We start from the raw sequence: 25,956 nt of genomic DNA, 5'->3' as shown, positions 1-25,956 counted from the left end.
ACTAAATTTTCTCCTTAAGTTCTAAATAAGTCAACTGTTTGGTAAAAATATTTATTTGCAAATTCGAAATTCCCTAGTACACAACACTTCTAGGTCAAAAGCGTAACACTTTTCTAGCACAAACTAGTCAAATAAATTTCGTTTCAAAAATTACCTTAAAAATTCTTATTAAATCATACAAAATGTAAAAAAGTTTTAATTTCGTTAAAATAAACACATACAAAACTGTCCTTTGTTTTTAGTCAGTATGTTGCTTCATATGTCTGTTTAAACTGCTCTTCTGAGTAAACGCCTTCTCACACACATTACAAACGTGGGGTCTTTCCTTGGTGTGAATCCTGATGTGGTCCCTCAGCGTATTTCTCTGACTAAAAGTTTTGCCACAATAATCACAAATGTAAGACTTCACTCCCGAATGGATCAACTTATGCGTTTTAAATCCCTCTCTAGTAAACAATTTCTTTCCACAAAGATCGCACATAAACGTCTCAACTATCCCTTCATGTTTTCTCAAATGCTTCTTGAAAGACGAAGTAGAACGGAATACTTTTCGACAAGTCTGGCAAGTGAAGACCTCACGAATGTAATCAGGATTGTGTGTTCGTAAYTGTGTGGTAAAATTCCCTCTATCAGCAAACATCTTTTTGCAAATTTCGCAAAAAAAGCGCTTGCCGTCGTGTTTCTGGCGGTGTGCCTCCAAAGCTCCTTTGCTCAAAAACCCAGAAGAACATATATCACACTTAAAAGGAAAGTTTTTGGTATGAACACTAATTTCATGACCCTGAAGACTGTATTTTGTGTAAGATGAAAATGGGCAAAGCGAGCAGAAAAAGTTGCGTTGTTTGTCGTGACTACGTTTAATATGAACACTGAGCAACTTCTCTGTTAAGTAGCATTTCGTGCAAAGATTACACTGAAAAGACTTTTCTCTGTGTTGTTTCAAGTGTCTACGCAAACGTCTTCTCGTTAAGTAGGTTTTTTGACACAGAGAACACACTATTTCGTTGACATTTGTGGTAGAAGTTAACCTGAAAAAGTAGAAAATTAGCAACGAGTAATGTGGCCCTAAAAATTCTACTGACAATCACAAAACAATACAACTGCAGACAAGCCTTGAGAGATTGCAACTTAATTACTGCTAAAATAAGTTGAATCAGGTTACTTTAAGCACAACACTAACTCACAAAACTCTTCCCACGAGTCATTTTTTAAACAAGTTAGTTTTTGCTGTAAGGATTATTATACAAAAATACATACAAATATTTTCTAAAAGTAACTGAATTTTATTTGAGCAACAATATATACATATAAAACAAAATAAATACAACAAAATCGAGTAAATACACCTTTTGAATCTACTTAATAGTACTCAAAAAATTAAAATAACGACAATATACAAAGATTTCCATAAAACTATCTAAAAATTAAAATAAAAGAGATTTTAAACAACATATTGTACCTCGTGGCTGCATAAGTTTTTGAAGATTAATTCACCAATTAAGTGGCTGTGTAGTTAAGAAAAAAGGGCTACGTGTCCACTAAGTCTGTCCCATGAACCTTCATATGTGCCTTCAGCAACGTCTTCGTAACAAAATCCCTTTGACAAATCCCGCAAACAAAAGGTCTCTCCCCGGTATGAATCCTCGTGTGTATCGTCAAGGTACTCCTCTGCGAAAAACTCTTCGCACACAACGAACACTTGTATGGCTTCTCCTTCGTGTGTATCCTCTCGTGGGTCTTCAACAACATTTTTTTGTTAAAATTCTTCCCACAAAACTCACAAACAAAAGGTTTTTCTCCAGTATGCAACATCATATGGTGCTTCAAACTGGTCCTAGAAGTGACAGATTTTCCGCAAATATCACACATGTATGTCAGATTTTCGTGCATCTTCTTATGCACATTAAGGCCCCCTCGAGTCGTGTAAACCTTGTCACACTGAGTACATTTGTATTCCTGCTTCACGTAATTAACATCGTGGGTAAGCACATGGCGTCTGAAGCAATTTTTGTCCAGGAAAGATTTACCACAATGTTTGCAAACATGAGAAAGGCCTCTATGTCGCGCAGCGTAATGATTTTTAAACTCTAACATTGTGTAAAATCCGCGATCGCATTGGTCACACTTGACTTTGAAATCTTTGATGTGTCGAGCCTCGTGGTATTTCAAAAGTTGTTTCTTGCGGAATTGCTTGCCACAAGAGAGGCACGTAAATATTCGAGCAGGAACGGCGTGTGTTGTGTGCAAGTGGCGTTTAAAAGAATCTGTAGTTTCAAAAGTTTTGTCACAGATGTTACAAAACTCCGAGGTGGAATGGCCTTTTCTCAAACGGACGTCTTTCAAGCTTTGTTTAAATCTGAAAAAAAGAAGTGTTAATGTGGTGGCGTTAAACTTGACTCACCCCCACCTCAATACATACCTTAACAAAAAAAAATTAAACAAAAATATTATTACATCCCAATAAAACTATCAAATACACCAATGATTTATTATTAGTTTTTAAACAAGTAAAGATACTAAACATTAAACAGTTTTCTTCAAATGTCGCTTGCAATGTTGAGAGTCCCGGTTGCAAACAATTTCGGACTTAAAAGGCCGTTCTTCACTGAGTAAAGATTTCACGTGCACCTCCTTGAGTAAACTTTTTGTCACAATATTACGTGTAGGATTTTTCAAATGTGTGCACTCTTTGGTGTGCCTTCAAGTTTTCACCCCTAGGAAATTTTTTTCCACATACGCCACATACAAAACGGTTATCGACCGTATGTTGTCTCATATGAAGAGTCAAGCCATGCTGGGACATTAGAATTTTTTCACAAATAACACAAATATACAAAACATGTTCGTGCATTTGCTCCATATGACTTTTGAGTCCTGCAGACGTTGAAAAGCCTTTGGTACAAAAAGAACACCGCAATGTAGGCCTTTGCTCAACGTGAATTTCCTTATGCTTATTGATGTAACTCCAAGAAAAAATTCTGTTGCAAACATCGCAAGCAACTTTGTTAGATAAGTGCTCCTTGAAGCAATGGTTTTCGTAAAGCTTGGCACAATCGCCTCGAAATACTTCACCGCAGACCTCACAAGTTATCTTCTTGTGAACACGTTTGTGATACACATAGAGGAAATAAGCTTTAAATTCTGCATCGCACTCAAAACATGGAAACTTGTTATTTTGCTTGTGCATATTACTGTGTTGTAGTAGAAGTATTTTGTCAAAAAATGTTTCACCACAATATTCACACGTGTATTTTTTACCATGAACCTGTATTTCGTGGTGAAAGAGAAGAACAGATGTTGAAAAAAACACCTTGCACAGATTGCAACAGTATTTATCAGGTTTCTTCGGTCCTCGTACGTAAGATCTGTAAAAAATTATGTCAAACATGATAAAATAAAAACTTTGCTTACTTGCAACAAAAATATAAAATAGTGTGTTATGTTAAATAAAACAAAATATAGTAACCAACAAAACTTTATTGCCCCAAAAAACCCTAAAAAAAAACATCCCTTCTAATCTAGTTTTTTAGAATGTCCATCTAAATGAGCCTTCAAAAGCGCATTGCTAATGAACTTCCTATCACAAATGTGGCAAGAGTAAGGTTTTTCTCCCGTATGAAACGCCCTCACGTGTAACTTCAAGGAACTCCTTTGTGTAAACCCTTTCGTACAATATTCACATTTGAACGGTCTCTCCTTGGTATGAACCAATATATGTTCCCTCAAATATGCATTAATGGAAAACTTCTTATCACAGTAAGGACACGGAAACGGTTTCTCTCCAGTATGTATCTTCATATGGTTAATCAGGTGCGTGTGAGTAGAAAAACTTTTTCCACAAGTTTCACACAAGTGTTTCACACCCTTATGTTTGTCAATATGCCTCAAATAAGAGCTCTTGCAATTGAAAACTTTGTCGCACATACTGCACGGAAATTTTGGAGGTACGTAGTCATTTTCGTGCTGTGCTTTATGCCGTTTATACTCAGTCCGACCCACGATTTCCTTCCCACATACTTCACACGTCAATTTAATTTGGTTATGTTTGTACATGTGGCTTTCAAATGCACCTTTTTTGAAAAATAATTTTCCACAAACCTTACACTCGAATTGAAGATCGGAAGTCTCGTGAAGCTTTAGATGGTTATTTAAGCTACCCTTGTGCTTGAAAAAGCCACCACACAATTTACATTCGAATTTTCGAATGTCAGTGTGCGATACCGAGTGGACTTTTAGTGAAGAACTATCTCGACAACTTTTGTTGCAGACAGCACAAATGTAATCTTTCGTCCGGTGAAACTGGCGACGGTGGTACCGCAGTTTAGAAGTGGTAGCAAATTCGACGTCACAAATTTTGCAAAAGTGTAAGCCTTTTTTGGCTCTCTTTTTGTCAAACGATCTTCGGTCTCCCACGTTATCAGTCTCAAGCCAATAAGAATATAATCTGCAAATGTAAAAATTGTTAAATAAATAGTGTACCGAAATTAAAAACGAGACAACACAAACAAGAATTTTTACAAATAAACGATAAAACAACTTAAACGTTTATTTATTTTTAGTAAAGTCAAAATATGATAGTAATTCCTCTCAGGTCAAGTTCGCAGTGGTATTAAATGCGATTCTACAAAATTTATAACTTTAGAAGTAGAATAAAAAAAGAATTTCATAAAAAAAATCTGTAAAACCGTTAAGAACTACTAAGAATTGTTTTCTTTGCCAATACATTGCAATATCTTGTAACAGCATTTTCTGCAATGTGTTTCTTCATACTTGTCGTGATAACAGCATTCTTTTTTCACAGTATGAAGAACCTTTATATTGGCTCTAAATAATTACACAAAGCATACATTATAATAGCATTTTTTTTTCACTTTTTTTTAATAAATTATATTTTTGTCTACTTTTAATAAATTTAGCCCTAGATATCTTACCACTATCTTTCAACTTGCTCTTTTTAAATTCCCCAAAATAAGTAAATAAAACCCGAATAAGTGAATAGATAACATTTATTATAGTATAAATAAACTCAACAAGTAGTACAAAAGTGATACATAGAAAAATAATCTACACATCAGGCCTAGTCCAATGAGAAATCCTGTGCATCCTCAACAAAGTCTTTGTGATAAAACCCCTAGTGCATATATCACACGTGTAAGGTCTTTCCCCACTATGAACCGCCCTTATATGCAGGGACAAAGACGTCCCTTGCGTATACTTCTTATCGCAAAATGTACACGCATACGGTTTTTCCTTCGTGTGCACATTTATATGAACCGACAAATGATACTTCTTCGTAAATCTCTTCCCGCAATAGTTGCACACAAACGGTTTTTCTCCCGTGTGCGTCTTCATGTGATTATTGAGACTAGTAACTGAGGCCATTTCCTTCCCACAAAGTTCGCACAAATGTCGCTTTCCTTCGTGATAAATCGTAATGTGTACTCGTAGGTTTTTCCTCGTGGTAAACGCTTTACTGCAGAATTCGCAAACGTAAGGCTTCTCTTTGGTATGTGTCCTGTCATGATCGACCAAATGTTCCCTCTTCCTGAAACTTTTATCACACTTGTCACACGCAAACGGCCTTTCGTCGTTATGAATCATCTGGTGGTCCCTTAAACTCTTCTTCGACGACATTTGGCGGCCGCAAGTCTCGCAAATGTGCCATTTGCGCTCACCGTCGTGACAAGTTGCAATGTGATTTTTCAGATTGTACTCAACAGTGTAAACCTTATCGCATTTATCGCAGCTAAACCTCGGCGCGACAAAATCCTCCTCGTGTGTCTTCTTGTGAACCTTCAAGCTGCTAGGATCACTAAACGTCTTCTGGCATTCCTCGCATTTGTGACGTACACCTTGATGGATGAGACAATGTTTTCGGAACGACGACCGCGAAGCAAATACTTTCTTACACTCAGGACATACTAAACCTGAGGGATTTTTGTGTCTACGTCGGTGTTCTTGTAACTGTTGATAAGTTTTCAACGGTTCCTCACACTCCTCACAGACGTAGTTTTTAGTCTCGGAGTGAATTTCAATATGTTTGTTTAAATTCCACTGGTCTTTGAACATTTTTAAACAAATTGGACAACTCAGAGTTTTAAAGGTGTGCACGTCTTTACGGTGCTTGCGAAGGGTTTTGTAAGCATCGAATTTCAAGTTACAGATCTTGCAAACGTTTTTACCCTTAGGAAACCTAGCAGATTTGAGATCCGCTGATTCTTCAGGTTTGACAAAATCCGATCTGAAAAAAGGTCAGTTAATACCGTTTCACACTTTTGTGAGTGCTTCGGTGGTGTAAGGTCAAATAAACAAATAACTATAAAAACTATTTATTAAAACCCTCTCTAGAATAATTAACAGTGCGACTTATAATGTACATTAAGTAAACTATTTGTAACAAATCCCTTAGAACAAATTGTACACACGTAAGGACGCTCCCCGCCATGCACTGCCCTCACGTGTAGTGACAAAGAAGTACCTTGAGTATATCTCTTATTACAAATTTTACACACGTGTGGTTTCTCCTTCGTATGGACCCTCAAATGCACCGTCATATGTTGCTTCTTAGCAAAACTTTTCTCGCAAAAGCTACAAGCAAAGGGTTTTTCCCCAGTATGCATCCTCATGTGCACCTTCAGACTCTCAGCTGAAGCAATCGCTTTTCCACAAGTCTCACACAAATGTTTCTTCCCTTCGTGAACTCTAGATATGTGAAAATTCAAACTTTTCCGCACACTAAAAGTCTTGTTGCAAAACTGGCAAGAGTAGGGAGTTTCTTTATTATGGAGTCTCAAATGATCCGTCAAGTGCTCTTTCTTCCGGAAAGATTTTTCGCACAACTCGCACGGAAACGGTTTTTCCCCTGTATGAATCAACTGATGATCCCTTAAACCCTTCTTTGACGACATGGCGCGACCACACGTTTCACACACGTGCAACTTGCGTTCGCCTTTATGTACTGTACGAATGTGGTGTTTAAGGTTTTGCTCGACGGTGTAGACTTTTTCGCAAAAGTCGCAACTAAAAGTTGGTGCAACGTAATTTTCCTCGTGTGTCTTCTCATGAAGTTTCTTTTGAGCGTTGCATCGAAAAATTTTAGGGCAAAACTGACATTTAAAGCCGCCAGTCCGATGCAAATACATGTGTTTGCGGTACGACGACCCGTGGAGAAATTTTCGGCCACATTCAGAGCAGATATTTACGGGATTTGCATGATCGCGTTTATGTGCTCGCAGCTGGGTGTAAGTTTTCAAATTTTTATTGCAAAACTCGCAAAAGTACGGTTTTTCATTGGAATGGACTTCCTTGTGGTTGTTTAGCGTCCAACCATCTTTGAAACGTTTTTGACAAACGTCACAAAAGTACTTGTCCGATAGATGAAATATATTCCGGTGGCGCCGCAAGGCCTTGTAATCGCGCAATTGAAGATTGCAGGTTTTACATGTAACTGTTGGAGTAGTTTGAGTAGTTGGATAAACTTCCTCTTTGACACAGACATTCTCAAATCTGAAAATAAATCAAAATTACATTTGTGCAATGCAAGCTTTTCGCAAACATTAAAAAAACAAATAAGACACAAACTCATTTTCAGTTTTTATTAATCAACAATGAACTTTATAATGTACACCAAGAGCGCCTCTAGTAGCAAAATCTTTATCGCAAACCTGACAAACGAAAGGTTTTTGCTTTTCGTGTACTCTCCTCACATGTAAATTATACCCACTCAAACTAGTAAAGGTTTTTTCGCAAGAACCGCACTGATAAAGCTTCTCATTCGTGTGACTCCTCTGATGTAATCTCCAATGTTGTCTAGTAATAAAAGTCTTTCCACACTCCTCGCAACTGTAAGGCCTATCACCCGTATGCACCATCATATGTTCTTTTAGATTTTGCGAAGTAGTTAATTTCTTGCCACATACTTCACAAATACATCTTTTCCCCTCGTGGACTATCGCCACGTGTCTGCCAAGCCCACTACGACCCTTGAAAACTTTATCGCATAGTTTGCAAGGAATTACCGTATCTTCGTGCACTCTTGAGTGTTGTTTCAACCCTTCTTTGTCCTTGAAAGCTTTGCCGCAAGTATCACAAATAAACTCTTCCTTGGTTCGATGAAGACGGCGATGGGCATAGAAGGCACGCGCCGAAGAGAAGTTATAAATTAGACCACAGTCGGGACATTTTTGACCAGCGACTGAATGGAAGAGTTTGTGGCTTCGTACCAAATGAGTTGATTTTAAGTATTTGTTGCAGACTTCACAATAGTGTTTAAGTTTGTTATCGTGGACTTCCAAATGGAGATGAAGTTGGTATTTTGTTTGGAATAGTTTACCGCAATGGGGACATAAGTGTGACTTTGTTTTAGAAAGGTGGTGGTGGTACCGATGACGTCGCAATAAGTGGTACGTCTCGAATTTTTGCTTACAAGCTCGACAAGTGTGTAGTTTTTCACACTCAGCGACGTCAGAATGAACCTCAAGCTCGATGATTTCATCAAAAGATCTGCAAATATGTTGAAAATAAGTGAAACAGTTAAAAAAGAACTAAAAACGTTTATGCTTTCCCCAAAACAAAAACAAACATTTGTATTTGAAGACTTTATTTTTAACATAAGAACAGCAATTTTTTTTAAATAACTATACTATATGACTAAATGAGATTTCGTATGAGCTTTAAGAGAACTCTGGCTAACAAAAGTTTTAGCGCAAATAGCACAATCGTAGGTGTCATTTTTGTGAATCGACTTTATGTGAAGACTGAGTGAACCTTTTTGCGAGAAAGTTTTACTGCACACTTGACACATGAACGGTTTTTCTTTAGTATGAACTCTGCTATGACACGTTAATGTATCTTTCCTTGCAAATCTTTTATTACAAATGTCACAACTATACGGTTTTTCGCCTGTATGAATTCTACTGTGAATAGCCAAATGTCTTCTAGAAGATAATTCCTTTCCACATACTTCACAGATAAAGTGTTTTCCTTCATGATCCACGTCCACATGATGTGTCAAAGACCGCCAGTTTTTAAACCGTTTTTCGCATTGCCCACACCCATAAGGCAGTTTTCCTGCATGAACATCCATATGTTTTTTATAAACATCTTTAGTGGTGAAAATCATTTCACACAAATGGCAGGTAAAGCCTGTGGCATGTTTAAAATCTCGATGTCTCTGAAAAGTCGCTTCGCTACTAAAGATGCGACCACAGCATAATAGACCAGGAGTCGACTCATGACGCTTTTGATGTTTAATATAGTTTTGAGGATTTGAAAGGTATTTATCACACAATTTGCAATATAACTGTTCTACATAATTGAAATGAGTTTCATAATGGCACTGCAGAAGCTCATCATCCACAAATCTACATCCACAAAATTTGCACTTGCATCTCTTAGATTTATGGTTCCGGTCAAAATGAATTACGTAGTTTTGTTTCTTCTCAAAAATTATGTCGCAAGGTCTACACTTGTAGAGCAATACAGATACTGAATCTTTTACAGACGAAGAAACTTCTAAATATCGATCTTCAAATGTGAAAGCTGAACCCAAATTCCTGTAATTATAATTTCACTCAGAATACAATAATACATAAAAAAATTAAAAACTAAAATGTATTGAAATTGAAATCAGACTGGTCTTTTACCAGAACTATTGTATATATTTTGTAAACAAAAAAAATATGATGCCAAACTGCTAATAAACTTAAATTTGTGTAGAAACTTTCCTAAATAACCTTCAATGTAAATGACACCCTTCTCTCCTTCCAGTGCAATCTTCATCTGTAGAGACAAGAACCCCTCTTTCATAATATACCGGCTGTCCCAGGCAGGTTTGGATATAGGAAATTAACATGAAAAATTAGTTTGTATTTTTTTCCGGCTGCAGGAATAACAGAAATTAAAATCTGATTAATGGAGCTTGTAGTTCTCGAAAAGGGCTAACTTATCGACATTTTTATCGATTTTCCCTCGAAAACTCGAAATTTGAATTTGCAGGGTTAGCGTTACTAAGAAACGAACTATCAAGTCAAATTCTGACAAATTCGCCTTTGCCAACAATCGCTCAAATAGAGTTAACTGGAGAATCGAAAAAATATCGATAAGATAGCCCTCTTCAAGCACTACAATTTCCATCAATCAGATTTTGATTTCTGTTACTCCTGCAGCTGTAAAAAAATTAAAACTAATTTTCAATGTTAATTTCCTATATCCAAGCCTGCCTGGGACACCCGGTATATTAAGCAATGTTTAATACTCCTACTTTTTTATTTTAAAATGTAAGCCTTACTTCAATCTACGTCAAATGTCAGGCCGTATGGCCGATAATGATACTTATTTTGTGACCAAAATGAACATTTTTAGTAAAGACAAAAATAAGATTAAGCTACTACAAGTCCTCTCGCCAAAATTTTGACTTTTATGTTCCGTATAAAAAGAGCCTTACATTTTTTTTAAATTAGTTTGGAAATAGATATGCTTTAAAATAAAACAAGTTTTCTGGTCACGTATTTATTAAAAAAAAATAGGAACACAATTGAAATTATTCACACGTGATAGAATGCGTTTTAATATGAGCTTTAAGAGAACTCTTACTAACAAAAGACTTAGAGCACCTATCACAGTCGTAGGTTTCATTTTTGTGAACCGACTTGATGTGAAGATTAAGCGAACTTTTTTGAGTGAAAGTTTTAGCACAAACTTGACACATAAATGGTTTTTCTTTAGTATGAACCCTGAGATGATCACTTAATGTCCCGCTCCTTGCGAATGCTTTATTACAAATGTCACATTCATACGGTTTTTCTCCTGTATGAACCCTCTTATGTATATCAAAATGTCTTCGTGAAGATAGTTCCTTTCCACAGTCGTTACAAATATACCGTTTTCCTTTATGCTTCACCTCTACATGATCTGTCAAAGATGACTTATTTGTAAACTGCTTTTCGCAGTGTTTACATCCGAATTGTTGTTTTCCTTCGTGAACATCCACATGCTTTTTGTAAGAAGCCCTATTGCGAAAAACCTTTTCACAATGGTGACAAGTAAACTCAGTGGTGTGATTGATATCCCAATGTTTCTGAAAACTATCTTCCCCTCGGAAAATTAAGCCGCAGCACGTTAGACCAGGATAGGTCGCATGTAGTTTTTGATGTTTAACATAAGCTCGAGGAACCATAATATGTCTATCACATAAATCGCAATATAACTGTTCTTTCTTGGGATGACTTCCATAATGACGCTCGAGAATTTCACCATCTATAAATCTACATCCACAAATGTAACACTTGTATCTCTTTGCCTTATGGTTGCTGTTATAATGAGCTACAAATCTTCGTTTCTTCTCAAAAATTAAGTCACATGGTTTACACTTGTAGATCAGCAGAGATATTTCTTTTTTTGTCGAAGACACTTCTAAATACAGATCTTCAGTCTTACTGGTTGAACCCGAACTCCTGCAATAATTCTCCTGTCAGAAAAAAGTACTAAACGCACAAATTTAACCCTACATAACTACAGTAAAAAAATATTCAAAAACATAAGTGTAATTTATTGAAATGGTAAACTACATCAGTCACAATTATTGGTCTTTAACAGAATGAACCTTCATATGATTGTTAAGCACACTTTTGCTAATAAAACCTTTACTACAAATAACACAAATATGCTTTTTCTCCTTCGCATGAACTCCTCTTATATGCACACCTAGAGCTCCTCCCTGTGTAAATGCTTTGTTGCAGATGGAACACACATAAGGCTTTTCTTTCGTATGAGTTCTATTATGCAAAACCAACGTCGACTCTGTCCCAAAGCATCTGTTACACGTTTTGCAAGCAAAGGGCTTCTCTCCTGTATGAGTTCTAATATGTTTTTTCAAATGCTCATCAGATCGTAATTCCTGTCCACAAATATCACAAAGAAGCCGTTTGCCTTCATGAACAACTTCAATGTGATATTTCAAACCCCGAAAACCTAAGTATCCTTTCCCACAAATCTTGCACCTACAGCGTGCTTTGCCCAAATGCAATTTTACGTGTCTATAGTAAGTAGTCCTAACTTTAAAAACCTTGCCACAGGTTTCACACGTAAAAGAAGTTTTGTGGTTTTTCTCTACATGTGTTTGGTGATTTTGTTTACTACCAAACAAGTGACCACAACAAGACAAACCCGGATACTTTTTGTGGTGCCTTTTATGTTTGTTGAGTTGTTTGCTGGTTTGTAAATCGAGATTGCAAACGTCGCAATGAATTTTTTCTGTCCCTGGATGAATTGCTAAATGAATTTCAAGAGCAGAAGTATTCTTGAACTTTCGATGGCAATAAGAACAAGTATTTTTTGTTGAAGAGTGGTAGCGAGTGTAGTGCCTTCTATAGTCGTTCTTTTTTTCGAATGAGATATGGCACGGTTTACAAGTAAAAACATCAAAAGGAATTTCTTGTTTTGGAGAAAGCGGCTCCGCACTCGTGTCTTCAATGTCAATTCCAACGAGCTCCAATTTCCTGCAAATTAAGCTTATTTCACTTTTGTAAAAATAGACGATCGTGACAATAACAACAACAAATTGACTAAGATTTCTACCAGTCCACCAACACTAGCTACTAGAGGTTTTAATAATTTATCGTCTTCAACACCGTTGACCTTCATATAAATATTAAATTAACTTCTGCGAATAAAACCTTTACTGTAAATAATGTAGTTTGGTTTTTCTATTTGTTGTATATATCTCTTTATGTGTCCTTTATATGATGCAAGTAACAGATTGCTCTCCAATCTTTATAATTTGTGAACAGGTAATACAAAAGCAGCCAAAAATTAAAAAAAAAACATTTATTCAATCTATTTTACATTTTTATTAGTATGCAATCTGAGATGAGTTTGCAGCAAAGCATTGCTAACAAATTTCTTAGAACATGCAACACAAGCAAATGGCTTCTCTCCATTATGCACAGACCGAATATGCAGCGTCAACGGTGTCCTCTGTGAGTACTTCTTTTCGCAAAACGGGCAAGCGTGAGGTTTCTCCTTTGTATGAACCCTCACATGGTCGGTCAAATGTTGTTTCTTGGCAAACCTCTTGTCGCAGTGTGAACACGGAAACGGCTTTTCGCCCGTATGGATCAACGTATGATCTCTCAAACTCGCAGCAGAACTTAATGCCTTGCCGCAAATATCGCAAAGATGTCTCTCCCCATGGTGCAGTTTCTTCACGTGCTTCCTTAAACTATTCGCCGTTTTGAAAGTTTTCTGACAAAATTCGCATCTTGCTTTAGCTACATCGTTGTGAATTTTCATGTGACGGTTGAGGATTATAATACTTTTGAAAGATTTTTGGCAAACGTTACACGGAAACTGGAGCCCCTTGTGTGTATCGAGATGTTCTTTGTAAGAAGAAGCACTGCGGAATTGTCGACTGCAATGAGGGCAAATGCTGGGGTCAATTTTTCGGTGTTTTCTGTTGTGATAGATGAGCTGGTGATAGGTCTTGACATAAATTCCGCAGACTTTGCAGTGAAAAGTTTTTTCGGCTGAGTGTACAACGCCGTGTAGTTTAAGAAGGTATCGCTCTTTGAATGTTTTGCAACATGTAGGGCATTGATAACGTTCTGGCGTGTGAACCTTGCGACGATGCCGTTTTAAGAAATTATAGGTCTCGAATTTCACATTGCACAACTTGCAAATGATCTTTGGCGACGAGTGGCAGTTTTGCGATCTGGAAAGACATCAGAAATGAAGACGTGTTTACCTTCTTTTATTTCGTCTTCCTATTTCACTAACAATATAAGTATTGGTAAAGGTATAATAAATAATTTGTGTGTATAAAAGCAACAGGCTTTTTTTTCTTTTTGTTAAAATAATAAATTTATAGAAAAAATCAAATTTATTTTCTACTCAATGTTAAAGAGTGCTTTTATCAACTAATTTGAGTAGATAAAGTAGTCTTTTATCGTCTAGTGAAATAAAGTAATTTTTATCTACTGTTCATATTCAAGAAATTCTGGTAGGCGAGTACAAAATAAAACGAAATATTATACTCGACGATAAGAATGTTTATCTACTCGTGAAAAAAGTCCACTCGTGACTTCCTCACTCGTAAACTTAACCTTGTCACTTGTAGATAAACAATTTCTTTATCGTCTTGTATAATAAATAACTATTTGACTTTTTAATTAATAAATAGTTATTTATTCGACGAGTTTGAGTGTAAATCAGACTCTTTATTTGACCGAGTGGTTTACCATCCACTAGGTGCAATAAAGCGTCCGATTTACACTCAAACGAGTGGAATACAACATTTTATTCTTCGAATTAGAGTCAACAAGGCTTAAACTTGCTTTAAATTTGTTAAAAATAATTTGACGTTTTGTATTGAGAAATTGCCAAACAGTTGTCAAAACTTTCTTACATGGGAGAAAAACCGTAAATTTTGACAGTGTCGAAGAATAATAGTTATTTATGTACCAAGTCAGTAAAGTGATTCTTTATCGAACGAGTTTGAGGTTATGAGCCAAGTGAGCGAAGCGAGCGAGGCGAGTAACAGACGAGTTCGATAAAGACACTTTACTGACGTGGTGGATACAAAATTTTATCACCAACCACAAAATTTTATGATTGAAAAAATGAGATATTATAATTTACTAATGTCAATGCCATTTTTTGCTAAAAGGGTTGCTTTCACCTAGAATAATACGACCACAACGAAGAGGAATACTCTTTCGATATCGGAAAAATATGCGAGTAAATCGTTTTCGTTATAATTTTTATTCCGTGTTTTTGGCACCACTCTATGAATATGTCATACCTGCGATTGTATTTTTCGAGTGATTTGTCTGGTAGAATTTCGAAAGACGTCTCTAACGACTTCTTCTGAATTTCAGGCGGCGTGCACTGAATGTCTTCTTAATTTTTCTATAAATAATTCGCTACAAAACTCTTATAGTTGAACAGTGAGAGTGACAAACGATTTCTGTTTAATGTCAAACAGTCATGGCTGGCTTTGTTGAAAGATATTAGCGGCAGGTAAAGTATTTTATTTTACAGTAAGATAAAGTGATTGTTTACTTCCGAAAATCGCTATGGTAATGTTTCGCTTTATTGACGGTTGGCGATAAAAAAAATTAACGATAAACCTACTCAAATTACATAAAAAATTGTGAAAATTAAAAGTGATAACCGTTACTTGTGAAACACCATATTTTAAATTGGTTGTAATAAGCAAAACACTTCTATTTAAAGCAGACAAAACTATTTTTTTACAAAAAATTATATTGCTCACACGCTTCAAATTTTTGCCTGTGCAAGTTTGAAATGTAACCCAATTTTATCTATTTTTTAGAACTTGAAATTGAAATTATCTTGCACCTACTTTGCAAATCATTTTATTGATAATTTAATTCACAACAGCACAGTGCAAATTAGTGTGAAGTTTTCACACTTTGTGTCACCTATTTGTCGCCTTAATTTATGCGGCTCTAAAAATTTTCGGATTACTCATCGTCATTATTTACTAAATACCAATAGTAATTTCAAACATTACTCTTATCATTACAAAATGTAAATAGGTATTTAGTTTGTTGCTTTTGTTGAATGTAGATATGAGAACGAAATCCAACGTGGCTTGGAGACACATAAGCTGAGCTGAAAAACGTGAGGGCTGTCCCAGTGTGTCTTGCCTGATCCGTGAAGCAAGGCGACGAAGAGAGACCCTATTTGCTAAAAATTATCACTTAATACCCCGAGTGTGTTGATTGTTTCAGGAATTTTTTTCGAGTAATTGTCAAAAACGTAATTAGTTCGGGCTGAACGAAATTCATAACCATCAAGAAATTATTTTTCACTCTTTAGTACAAAAGCTTATTTTTAAAAAACATTTTATTTGCTTTTGTTTATTTTTTAGACTTTACTTTTTTTTTGTGAAATCATTTAAGTTTTAATTTTCTTGATTTTTGATTTTTTTTTTAATTTTCTCGACTTGTTTTTTCGTATTTTGTTTTTTGAATTTATCTGAACTTTTTACCTTTTGTATTTTGTTTTAATTTTGATTTTTTAACAACCCTTTAGTCTTTTTCCTGCTCTATCCAATGACGGAGGTTCCATCTTTATATTTCAATTAGGAGCCGAGATATAAGTTTATAACAGTTAATYAAGTATTAATCAAAYTAAAAAMTATTGTACGTCACYGAAATTACGTATGTATGCAATATTTCAGTTTGTTGGGACGACAAAACTGTCTCAAATTTGACTCGCAAGATTCCATGCAGAAAAACAGACAACTTTTTWWAAGTTCCTTCATCCACAAAGATAAAAAAACATCTATAATGTATTTTAAAATGTCAGCGTTTGCCACACCTTTTCGACAACAGCCTCGCATTTTTGTACATACCTCATTTTTTTGAAGTGCTATTTTTAATAAAAGGCCATTAAACTCAATAATTTGCTCATTTCAATATAACTTAGGAAAAAAGGCTGTTTTACTTATATTACTCTAAACTGCAGAGTAGTTTGGTGAACGCTACTCTATTTAGATCAGTATAGGTCTCATACGCTACAGGTAAATATTTATATTTTACATGTAGATAGAGCTTATTCCATATTTGGTGGCGAACTGACGGTGACAGAAAAGACACTTGGAGTGTGCCCACTTGGTTAAGATAAAAAAATACATGGGAGTACTTTTTTTCTCTAAAAATTTTGAAGACAAAGATTGTTATGAATATCATTTTTGAAAATTTTTTTCATGCGTTAACAATTTAATAATTTGTTCATCATTCTTCATCTTATGTACGACTACCTACTTATTATAATTTTTTAAGGAATAACAGTGGTTTTGAAATATTATTTCATACGACGCCAATYAACAATATTTTTTTTAATAGTAAACATATGTTTAATGTCAAAATTCAGTCATTTTTGACAACGTCAGTTCGCCACGAGATTTGGAACAAGCTCTAGTAGATAAAAAAAAAAGATAACATCAGAACGCAACGATTGGCTGAAAAAGTGTTACACTATGGCTACACCTGACTTTTGTACTCACTAAATCGTAGACAGCAATTTTTTCAAGACTCACTCTTTCTCCTTTTTTAATTATTCCCACATCACAGATATTCTTCTTAATATCCTTTTATTTACTACAAATTAGACACCTTAGCATCGTTGTAATTTACTATTTTACTCAAAGCAAGAGTTAAACATAGTGCAATAAGCATTTTTAAGCAATATCAATTCCATTCTAATCATAAGCAAACAAAAAAATTAACCTCAACCCCATAACATAAATGCTCCATTGCGTAATTATTGATAAATTTGACATGAGTGATTGTCAATTTTGATACTTTTACATAAAATTTATTGATACTGTTGACAATTAACCACACTATACACTAATTATACTCTTTTTCACATTAATATGCAACAAGTAGGTTGCAGTAGTCTAAGTGAATCTTTAATTTAAAGGCAGATTCATACAAAAAGTGTCATTAATGTCATTCAGAACAAATGTAATCACATGAATATTGACAAAAATCTTTTATGTTCGAGTCCCATGTTAATTACGTTGTTAATTTTAATTATTTTTTGCTAACTGGGGTACACATTTATTTGGAAAAATAATTTTTAGGCAAGACTGAGTTTAAGATTGTTTAAATTTTCGCATGGTTGCCACCTTAAAGTAATCTCTTTCAACGTCTACTTTGATGCACATTAATATGAAAACGCGTATAGGAAGGAGTATTATACTGAAGCGGCAATTACTTTTTTATTTGCCCCGCCTATTCGGTTTTCTTAGCAATCAATAAAATGTCTCCAAGGTGGTCAGCTAAGTGAAAGATTTTAAATTTTTGACTTTTACATTCTGTTAGATGTTCTACTTCTATAAAATGTTTTGGAAGATTTAATTATAAATTTGGGAAAAAGTGATGACAGTGATTTATTTCAGCATTAATTTTAAAGACTTGGATTCAATTTTATTATCGAGTTGTCATGTGCACTTCTGCAGAACTACTGTTACCCGCACCGTAAATCTATTTCTATTTTAWCATTAAAAAAATTGCCAATTTAATTGTTATTTCAGTATCAAATGTGAATATGCATTGTGTACTCGTAACATCGCTTCAATTACTATTTTATCAATTCATTTTTAAATAGAAGATGTAAACCGTCGCAAACTATTATTTATAACATACCACAGCAACTGTAAACGCAATGATCAATAGGTTTTCAGAGTAGGTACTTTTAAACTTTAATATCAATGGAGTGAAAAAATGAAAACTTCATAAGCAATTACCCGATCAAAGTTAATAAAGTCGAAACGTTTCTGATAAGATTTAACCATGTCATTCAAAAAAATAAAAATAAAAATTAAAATCGTTTACAAATTTAATCAAAAAGAATTAAAACTTCACTTAGAAATGACTGGTAATTCTTTTCTAGATATTCTAAACATATCAAAATAATAAAAAACTGGCATTACCAATATTTAACAACAACACATTAACTATTTCAGTTGCTGTGGCATGAAAAGTTCTGTACAAAAAATAAAAAGTACACTTACCTAATTATTATGCTCATCTGCTAATTTCCTTTTTTTTTTACTAGACCTTACTCAATTATGCTTATGCATATTTTTTTTAATGTTAAAGAATTAGAAACATGCATTAAGTATTTTTCAAGATTTTTATTACTAAAAATAATAATTCTACAGCTCTCAAACAGATGTAGATTTAATAGATTGCTTCATCCCTCAACTGCCTCTTAATCCGTGGAAATGGTCTTCGAGATGATCCTGGTCCARATGTTTAAAAAAGTAAGCTCTATTCTTATTCTAGGTAGGTAGGTAGATAGGTAGGAAGGTTTGTGTCTTTTATTATTGTTGTTTTTGCTCATTTTTAATAATGTTTACACTATGCACGAATCAACAACACAAAAASCGCACATTTATTCGGTTACATTACAGATATCAATCGCCTTATTTCTAATTTACAACCAAAAAAGAACAAAATTATGAGCCACATGTTTCTGTAACTTACCATAAAAGTTACCTTAACCGTGTTACACCAAAAAAACACTAAAAATCAGATCACTTTCAGTTAACATTATATCAACCTTAGAAATTATAAATTCAAACACACAAAACGATGCTAATAACACAATAATTAACATAAATAATTCCCCCCAAAAACAGTAGAAACAATTGTTTCCTTCATATTCAACACCCAAACAAATTTGTCCATTAATGAAAACAATAAACAAACTCCCACATTCATACAACACACTATGGGTACCCACACAAATAAAAACTAACATGCTTTTTTTTTACTTACCGTACTAAATAACACTTCCGTGTTGACTTTTCAATCACAAGTTAATTTAATGTATTGCAGTACCTTAATTTTTGATTAACTAATTTATTTAAAAAATACCAACTACTGGAACAAAACAAGTGAATAATTTTACAGTAAATTTAATTTCCAATTAAATCGTCGGAAAACTGAAAAACAGCTTCCTTAGTAAACCTAATTAGCAATTAAATTTACAGAAAAATTAAAACCTTGTTTTAGTACTAAAATGTAAATTATAAATTTAATAATTTACATTTAAAACTTGTGAAACCCCATTAAAATAATTGTAATAAATCTTCCAAGTAAATATTGGAAAACAAAGTCATCATTACTTATTCATTCAAATTAAAAAAAAAAATGCATCACACCACTGTCAAAAAAATCAGTTTATCCCAAACGAGATTAACTCCAAAACCAATACACAAAAAAAAATTAATTCACTTGTAGAATAATCGACTGCAAACACAATCGATTAAGAAATTTCGCAGCACAGGAAAAAAAAAGTGAAAAAAAACAAAAGTTTCATTCACAAATCATGATCTAAGAGCACATTTTTACCTCAATCGAATGAAACACAATCGATTGAAAAACACACACCCAAAAAATGAAAGAAACAAATGTTTCATTCAAACAAAACAATATCTCGTACAACAATATGTTGACAAGATAACAAGTACATATGCAAACAAAATAAATGATACAGACATGCCGTATCTACATATTAAATAGGCAACACTTAAAACTAATGTACAACAAAAAAATCTTAAAAAGTTTCTCAAAAAATACAAAAATTAAGTGAAAAACAAAGCATTCTGAGAAAAATAACATTAACAAATTACTTTTTAAAACTTTTTCTTTGTACATAGGCGCATATGGATGTCATTTGAATCTAAAAAATTACAAAATGACGACTGGTTTAATTAACAATTTTGCCCACTTACCTTGAAAATATCCCGAGATAATTGTTTTAGTATCCAACGATGAAAATAATACAAATGACCCAAAAAAAAAATACTTATGAAACCAAATACACAATCGTACGAAAGTAAAAACCGCGTAAAACAAAAAGCAGTAATCAAACCAGTCAAGTTCAGACATCCATATGCAAATTTCAGTTTGAAAAGATAAAAAAGTACTCACGGTGCTTCAACGGAGGCCTTGCCCACCCCAGAAGGGCCAGGTTGATCATCGGCACTAGTTGAAGGTGCTTCAACATAATCAGGTTGATCTATTTCTTCGCTATCTTCCTCTTCCGCCTAAACAAACAAAATTAAAATCCAAAATATCTACAAAAAATCACAAACAAACCTTGGTTATCTGCATGGCAGCATCAAGATCATCATCATCAGTCTCAATAGGTGCTTTATTCAAAGCAGCGGCACGTTTCGCCCTCTTTGGTGCAGGTTCATCAGTCATTAACCCCACATTTGATTCGGAAGGCCCCCCGAATTCGAATTCTTGCGGATAAGGCAACTTCTGCTGTTGCATTAAGTAACTATGAGTGTCCATACCCATATCAGAGTTGTCATCCCCTCGAGAATCAGTTGGTTCAAAGGTCTCTTGTTTAATCATGATTTCGGGTTTTGTACTAGCTAGGGGGTCTTTTGCCGCTGACTGAGAACAACTTAAATCGGCTTGATTGAGCCATTTTAATAATTGTTTTTCGGAATCTACACTCGTGTTCCGGAAGTTGTAGAGCATATCTAATTTACAGGAACATCCATCACAGATCTTTTTGGGCAGGCTGTCATCGCGAGATACCTGTAACAAAAAAAAATTAATTAAGTGACCTWGACTCAAGATTACAGATTTTTCTAAATTCTACCGCCCCTACTAAATTACGGTGTCATAAAGTTTATGACCCCTCATAAAAGCCGAACCCTCGGTATTGAACCAGTAGAATGTTAGAAAGAATGTTGTTCTGTAAACACACATGCGCAAGAAATCAAAGAAAAATTCTTTCACGACAAAGTAGATAAAAAATTGAGTTTGGCAAAATTTCATGAACCCCCTAATTATTTAGAAAAATATGATCAAGTCAGCTTGGGACATTGACATTTAAATTATTATGAAATTACACATTTTCTTTAAACTAATAGAAAAAATTGTTGTAAATTAAGCAAAATTTAATTGTTCAGTTTTTAAAAATAAAAGGGTGCTGATGGTGCCCCATTTCCAGGCAGTTTGGGTGTTACAAAACAACCGAAGGTCAACCGATTTCCCCACCCACCAAGCCGCGCATAACTGTAACACTCTGTATATTGATTTTTTCCCCAGAAAAGCCAAAATACTTTAAAAAATTAAAAATAAAAATAATAGAATTAAGAAAACAAAAAATAGTGGGTTTGCGAAGCGCAATCTAAGCTGGCAATGTGATAAAAACCGAAGGACGCGTTGGCTTGGGCAGGGACGGCGTCAGCGACGCATTAAGCGTAAATTTGGGCAAAACTAAAAAAAAAATAGCAAAAACTAGCCCAACACTTGATAATTCGAAGGTCAGGGCGTCAAAACGCCGGTAAACAGCCGTAGGATGTCAAAAATGGGCTGTCGAATATCAAGAAACTCACAAAAAGCAAGATGGCGGAACGACGCCGACTTACCTTCACCGGCAGACACGAATTGATTTTCACAAAAGTCTGTTCTTTGCTAGCATTTTCTTCGAAAATTGGTACATTTACTTGGTCCTTAACTAAGCACAAACGGCACAATTCGGAAATGTTTTCGATGGAACCCATTTTTTTGGGCTTTTGCTACAGCCACACCAGACACCAACATTCACCTTCTACAGCGTTCACATAAATGAAGAGGGCGGAAATGTGACGTCAGAGCGTTGCTTGGCCGGGAAACGGCAAAAGGGGACGATGGGAAGGCGCCAAATTTGAATTTCAAAAGTGGGGGGCTGAAACACTTTGCCAACCAAAATGAAGTGCAAAAAATGGTGAGGTGAACAGCAAAAAAATTAATTGGAGGAAAAAATAGCACCCGTTATATCCATTTGATGAAAAAGCTGTTTTCATATTTGAATTCTTTTTAACGTTCAGACTTTTAGAAACATTTTTTATTAATAGAAAAGCACAAAAAAGTTCAAAAAAATAAATTTCTTTCCCTTTTTTTCTTGATCTATTGATTTAGCCAGCCAAAACAAAGTGCAAAAAACTGGTAAGGTAATCACCAAAAACATTAATTAGAGCAAAAAATAGCACTCGTTATGTCCATTTGATGAAAAAGTTGTTTTACCTACCATAAATTATTCGGACTTTTAAGAACATTTTTTATTGATAGGAAACCACAAAAAAATTCAGGAAAAGATTTCTTTCCTTTTTTTTTTAATCTATTGATTTTGGGTAAAAATATTTGTGTATAAACAAAATTATAGAAATTAAAATTGTTATTATAGGAAAATTTGAATATTTAATCAATAATGATTGGATTATGGTGTTTTTATATTAATTATTGGATTATGTTTTTTAACAATACGCCTATGACGTCTTTTTATTTCAAAATAAAAAATTAAAATCATTACCGGTCTGTTAATTTTTATAACCAACGATAAAAAAAGATTTCTTTTAGAAAATCGAAAGAGTTTCATGAAAAATATTATTCTCATTAGTATGAATCAGATTCTTTTGCTTAGTAAGTATGTTATTCTAAAGTAAATAAAAATCCGTCTTTGGGTGACAATAGTTCTTTATTATAATAAAATAATAGTAGATAAAATTAATAGTTATTTATTATACGAGACTATAAAATTGAATTTTATCTTTGAAAGCTAATGAGCAAAAGATAATGACAATTTTATCGTCGTGTACAATTTAAAATTTAATTCAATCCTCACTAATTTTGTAGTCAATTTGGTCGATATTTATAAAAATATCAAAGTAAAATTCAACAATGAAATCTAATATCAAACAACTAACAACCGCAGATAAACAACAATGGATGTATTTTTTATCAACTCGACGATAAAATTTCATTTTAACATGAAGAAAAGAGTAGATAAAATTCAATTTTAACATAGAGGATTGAATGAATGTTATTTTAGCACCTTTTTCCCTTAAATTACCAGTTCATAAAATGTCAATGTAAACCATGCTTTATTGTCATTAAGATTGACGTTTAAAATTAAAATTTGGAAATTTTAGTTTTCTCGGAAACAATAACGCAAGAAATACGTGTTTTTATATAACTTCAATAAATTATTTTGATTTGTTGTCATTTTTTCTCTGTAAAGATAAAAATTACAAAAACCGAAAGTGAGGTTAGTTGAATAAGGCCGGCTTTACATTTTTACGTCAGTCTAATGGCAAATCGTCCAAAATTCCGTGTCCGCAATTGTACAATTTCTGTCTAAAAATTAAGTATTTGATCTACTTTTCTGATTAAAATACTCCTTGATCTATTATTTTAAATAAAACAAATTGCCATTTAACATCTACAGCAGAAAAAAAGCCATAAAACAATTTTGAACCACGTGTTTTGGCATCTTGACACTGTAAGATATGTAATAAAAATTTCCGATTTTTTGTGCATCAGTTACATATTTAATCTTTTGAAGCTTTGTGGTAATAAAAAGACATTTAATAAAAACACTTCATTAGATAATTTTTCATTTTAACTACATTAATTTTTACAGGTATTAAATTTAATCATTAAATAAACTTATCCGATAAAAACTAAAACATTACAATACTCTTAGGAATAAATTGGAGAGGTGTAGGTACACAAGTCTTATAATTCGTTAGAAAAATTCCATGAAATCATCCGGCAGTGTTTGCCACAGTCACGTAACCCCAACTTTAGAAGCATTTACGGTGAACAATTCCAGGTCCAGACTCATCATACTCTTGTTTAGAGATCCACATTTGCTGGAAAGTGGACAAAGATGCCAGAATCGAGCCACCGATCCAGACCGAGTACTTCCTTTCAGGAGGAGCGATAATCTTGATTTTGATGGTCGAGGGGGCCAAAGCCGTGATCTCCTTCTGCATCCTATCCGCAATACCTAAAATAAAATAAATTAATTAAGATACTAACGTCTTGGAGGGCGAAAAACTAACCTGGGTACATGGTGGTGCCCCCAGAGAGTACCGTATTGGCATACAGATCCTTCCTGATGTCGACGTCGCACTTCATGATGGAGTTGTAGACAGTCTCGTGGATCCCACAGGACTCCATCCCCAGGAACGACGGCTGGAAGAGGGCTTCCGGGCACCGGAACCTCTCATTCCCGATTGTGATAACCTGTCCATCGGGCAACTCGTAACTCTTCTCCAGAGAAGTCGAATTAGCGGCTGTTGCCATCTCTTGTTCGAAATCCAACGCCACATAGCACAACTTCTCCTTGATATCCCTCACAATCTCCCGTTCTGCAGTGGTCGTAAACGAGTACCCTCTCTCAGTGAGTATTTTCATGAGGTAATCGGTCAAGTCCCTCCCGGCCAAATCCAACCTGAGGATAGCGTGCGGAAGGGCGTAGCCTTCATAGATGGGCACTGTGTGGGAGACCCCATCGCCCGAATCCAACACAATACCAGTGGTACGCCCCGAAGCGTACAACGAGAGTACCGCTTGGATGGCCACATACATGGCGGGGGTATTGAACGTTTCGAACATGATTTGGGTCATCTTCTCGCGGTTGGCTTTGGGGTTGAGGGGGGCTTCGGTGAGGAGGATGGGGTGCTCCTCAGGGGCCACGCGCAGCTCGTTGTAGAAGGTGTGGTGCCAGATTTTCTCCATGTCGTCCCAGTTGGTGATGATTCCGTGCTCGATGGGGTATTTCAAAGTCAGGATACCGCGTTTGCTTTGGGCCTCATCACCGACGTAAGAGTCCTTCTGGCCCATACCCACCATCACTCCTTGGTGGCGAGGACGGCCCACGATGGACGGGAAGACGGCTCGGGGGGCGTCGTCGCCCGCGAAGCCGGCCTTGCACATGCCGGAACCGTTGTCCACCACGAGGGCGGCTACGTCGTCGTCGCACATGGCTGGGATTTACTGAAAAGTTTTGAGTTGTTTCAATTGTTTTTTCTTTAATTACACAAAAACAACAAAGTGGAAAAAATTAAATACACCCATTTAGGTTTGAGTTTAAAATAGCAAAACGAGCCACGTAGCGGCAAGTTGCGAAACAAATAATTAGAAAGTGGTCCGAATTTGGTGCTCAAAATAAGCAAAATGTCAATTAATTAGTGTTTAGATGCATTTTTTGACAAAAATTGTCGAATACAGGGTGTTTCATCTAAGTTGTTTTCGGTTACTATCTGTCATATACCCCTACAGGTGAAAAAATGTATTTTTTTTATTTCCCCACCACAAAAAATTAAAATCAAGTAAAATAATTTCTCTTGTAAAATCAAAACAATTTCGGTTACTATCTGTTAAATTCTCCTATGGCTGAAAAAAATGTACTCCTATTTTTTATATTCTCCCCACAATAAAAAATAAAAATCATTGTTAATTTACATAAATAATGAATTAAAAAAATATTCTTTTATGAAATCAAAAAATTTGATAAAAAAAATGTCATTGTCATTAGTGCAGGGTCCCATCTAAGTTGTTATTGCTTACTTTCTGTTGTATTCCCCTATACATGAAAAATGAATTTTTTATACTTCGGCAACAA

The 25,956-nt window shown here is 34.8% G+C and overlaps 2 protein-coding genes across 51 annotated transcripts in view; both read right to left on the bottom strand.

Moving 5' to 3' along the window:
* LOC123012734 (zinc finger protein OZF-like) overlaps nucleotides 1-22,129 on the bottom strand; it is a 92,877-nt gene extending 70,748 nt beyond the window's left edge. For 39 of the 50 annotated variants that reach the window (XM_044411298.1, XM_044410963.1, XM_044411214.1 and 36 more), the window contains 3 exon segments: nucleotides 21,935-22,129; nucleotides 20,643-21,095; nucleotides 20,475-20,590 (listed from right to left, as the gene is read on the bottom strand). In XM_044411298.1, the coding sequence (XP_044267233.1) occupies nucleotides 20,475-20,590; nucleotides 20,643-21,095; nucleotides 21,935-22,069 (704 nt within the window). In that variant the 5' untranslated portion in view covers nucleotides 22,070-22,129. 50 annotated transcript variants of the gene reach the window in all.
* Nucleotides 22,130-23,910: 1,781 nt separating this feature from the next.
* The window catches only part of LOC123003593 (actin, muscle-like), a 4,615-nt gene continuing 2,569 nt past the window's right edge, over nucleotides 23,911-25,956 (bottom strand). Inside the window, exons 2-3 of the mRNA XM_044396454.1 lie at nucleotides 24,392-25,328; nucleotides 23,911-24,336 (exon numbers count right to left, since the gene is read on the bottom strand). Coding sequence (XP_044252389.1) covers nucleotides 24,131-24,336; nucleotides 24,392-25,316 — 1,131 coding nt within the window. The 5' untranslated portion in view covers nucleotides 25,317-25,328 and the 3' untranslated portion in view covers nucleotides 23,911-24,130. The remainder of the gene's footprint in view (nucleotides 24,337-24,391; nucleotides 25,329-25,956) is intronic.

The sequence above is a fragment of the Tribolium madens genome, unplaced genomic scaffold, assembly GCF_015345945.1.
Source record: "Tribolium madens isolate multiple individuals breed KSU strain unplaced genomic scaffold, Tmad_KSU_1.1 Scaffold_11;HRSCAF=98;Tcas5.2_LG3b, whole genome shotgun sequence".
Taxonomy (NCBI): Eukaryota; Metazoa; Arthropoda; class Insecta; order Coleoptera; family Tenebrionidae; genus Tribolium; species Tribolium madens.
The sequence above is the reverse complement of the archived record's forward strand: the minus strand, read 5'-3'. Positions and strand labels throughout refer to the sequence as shown.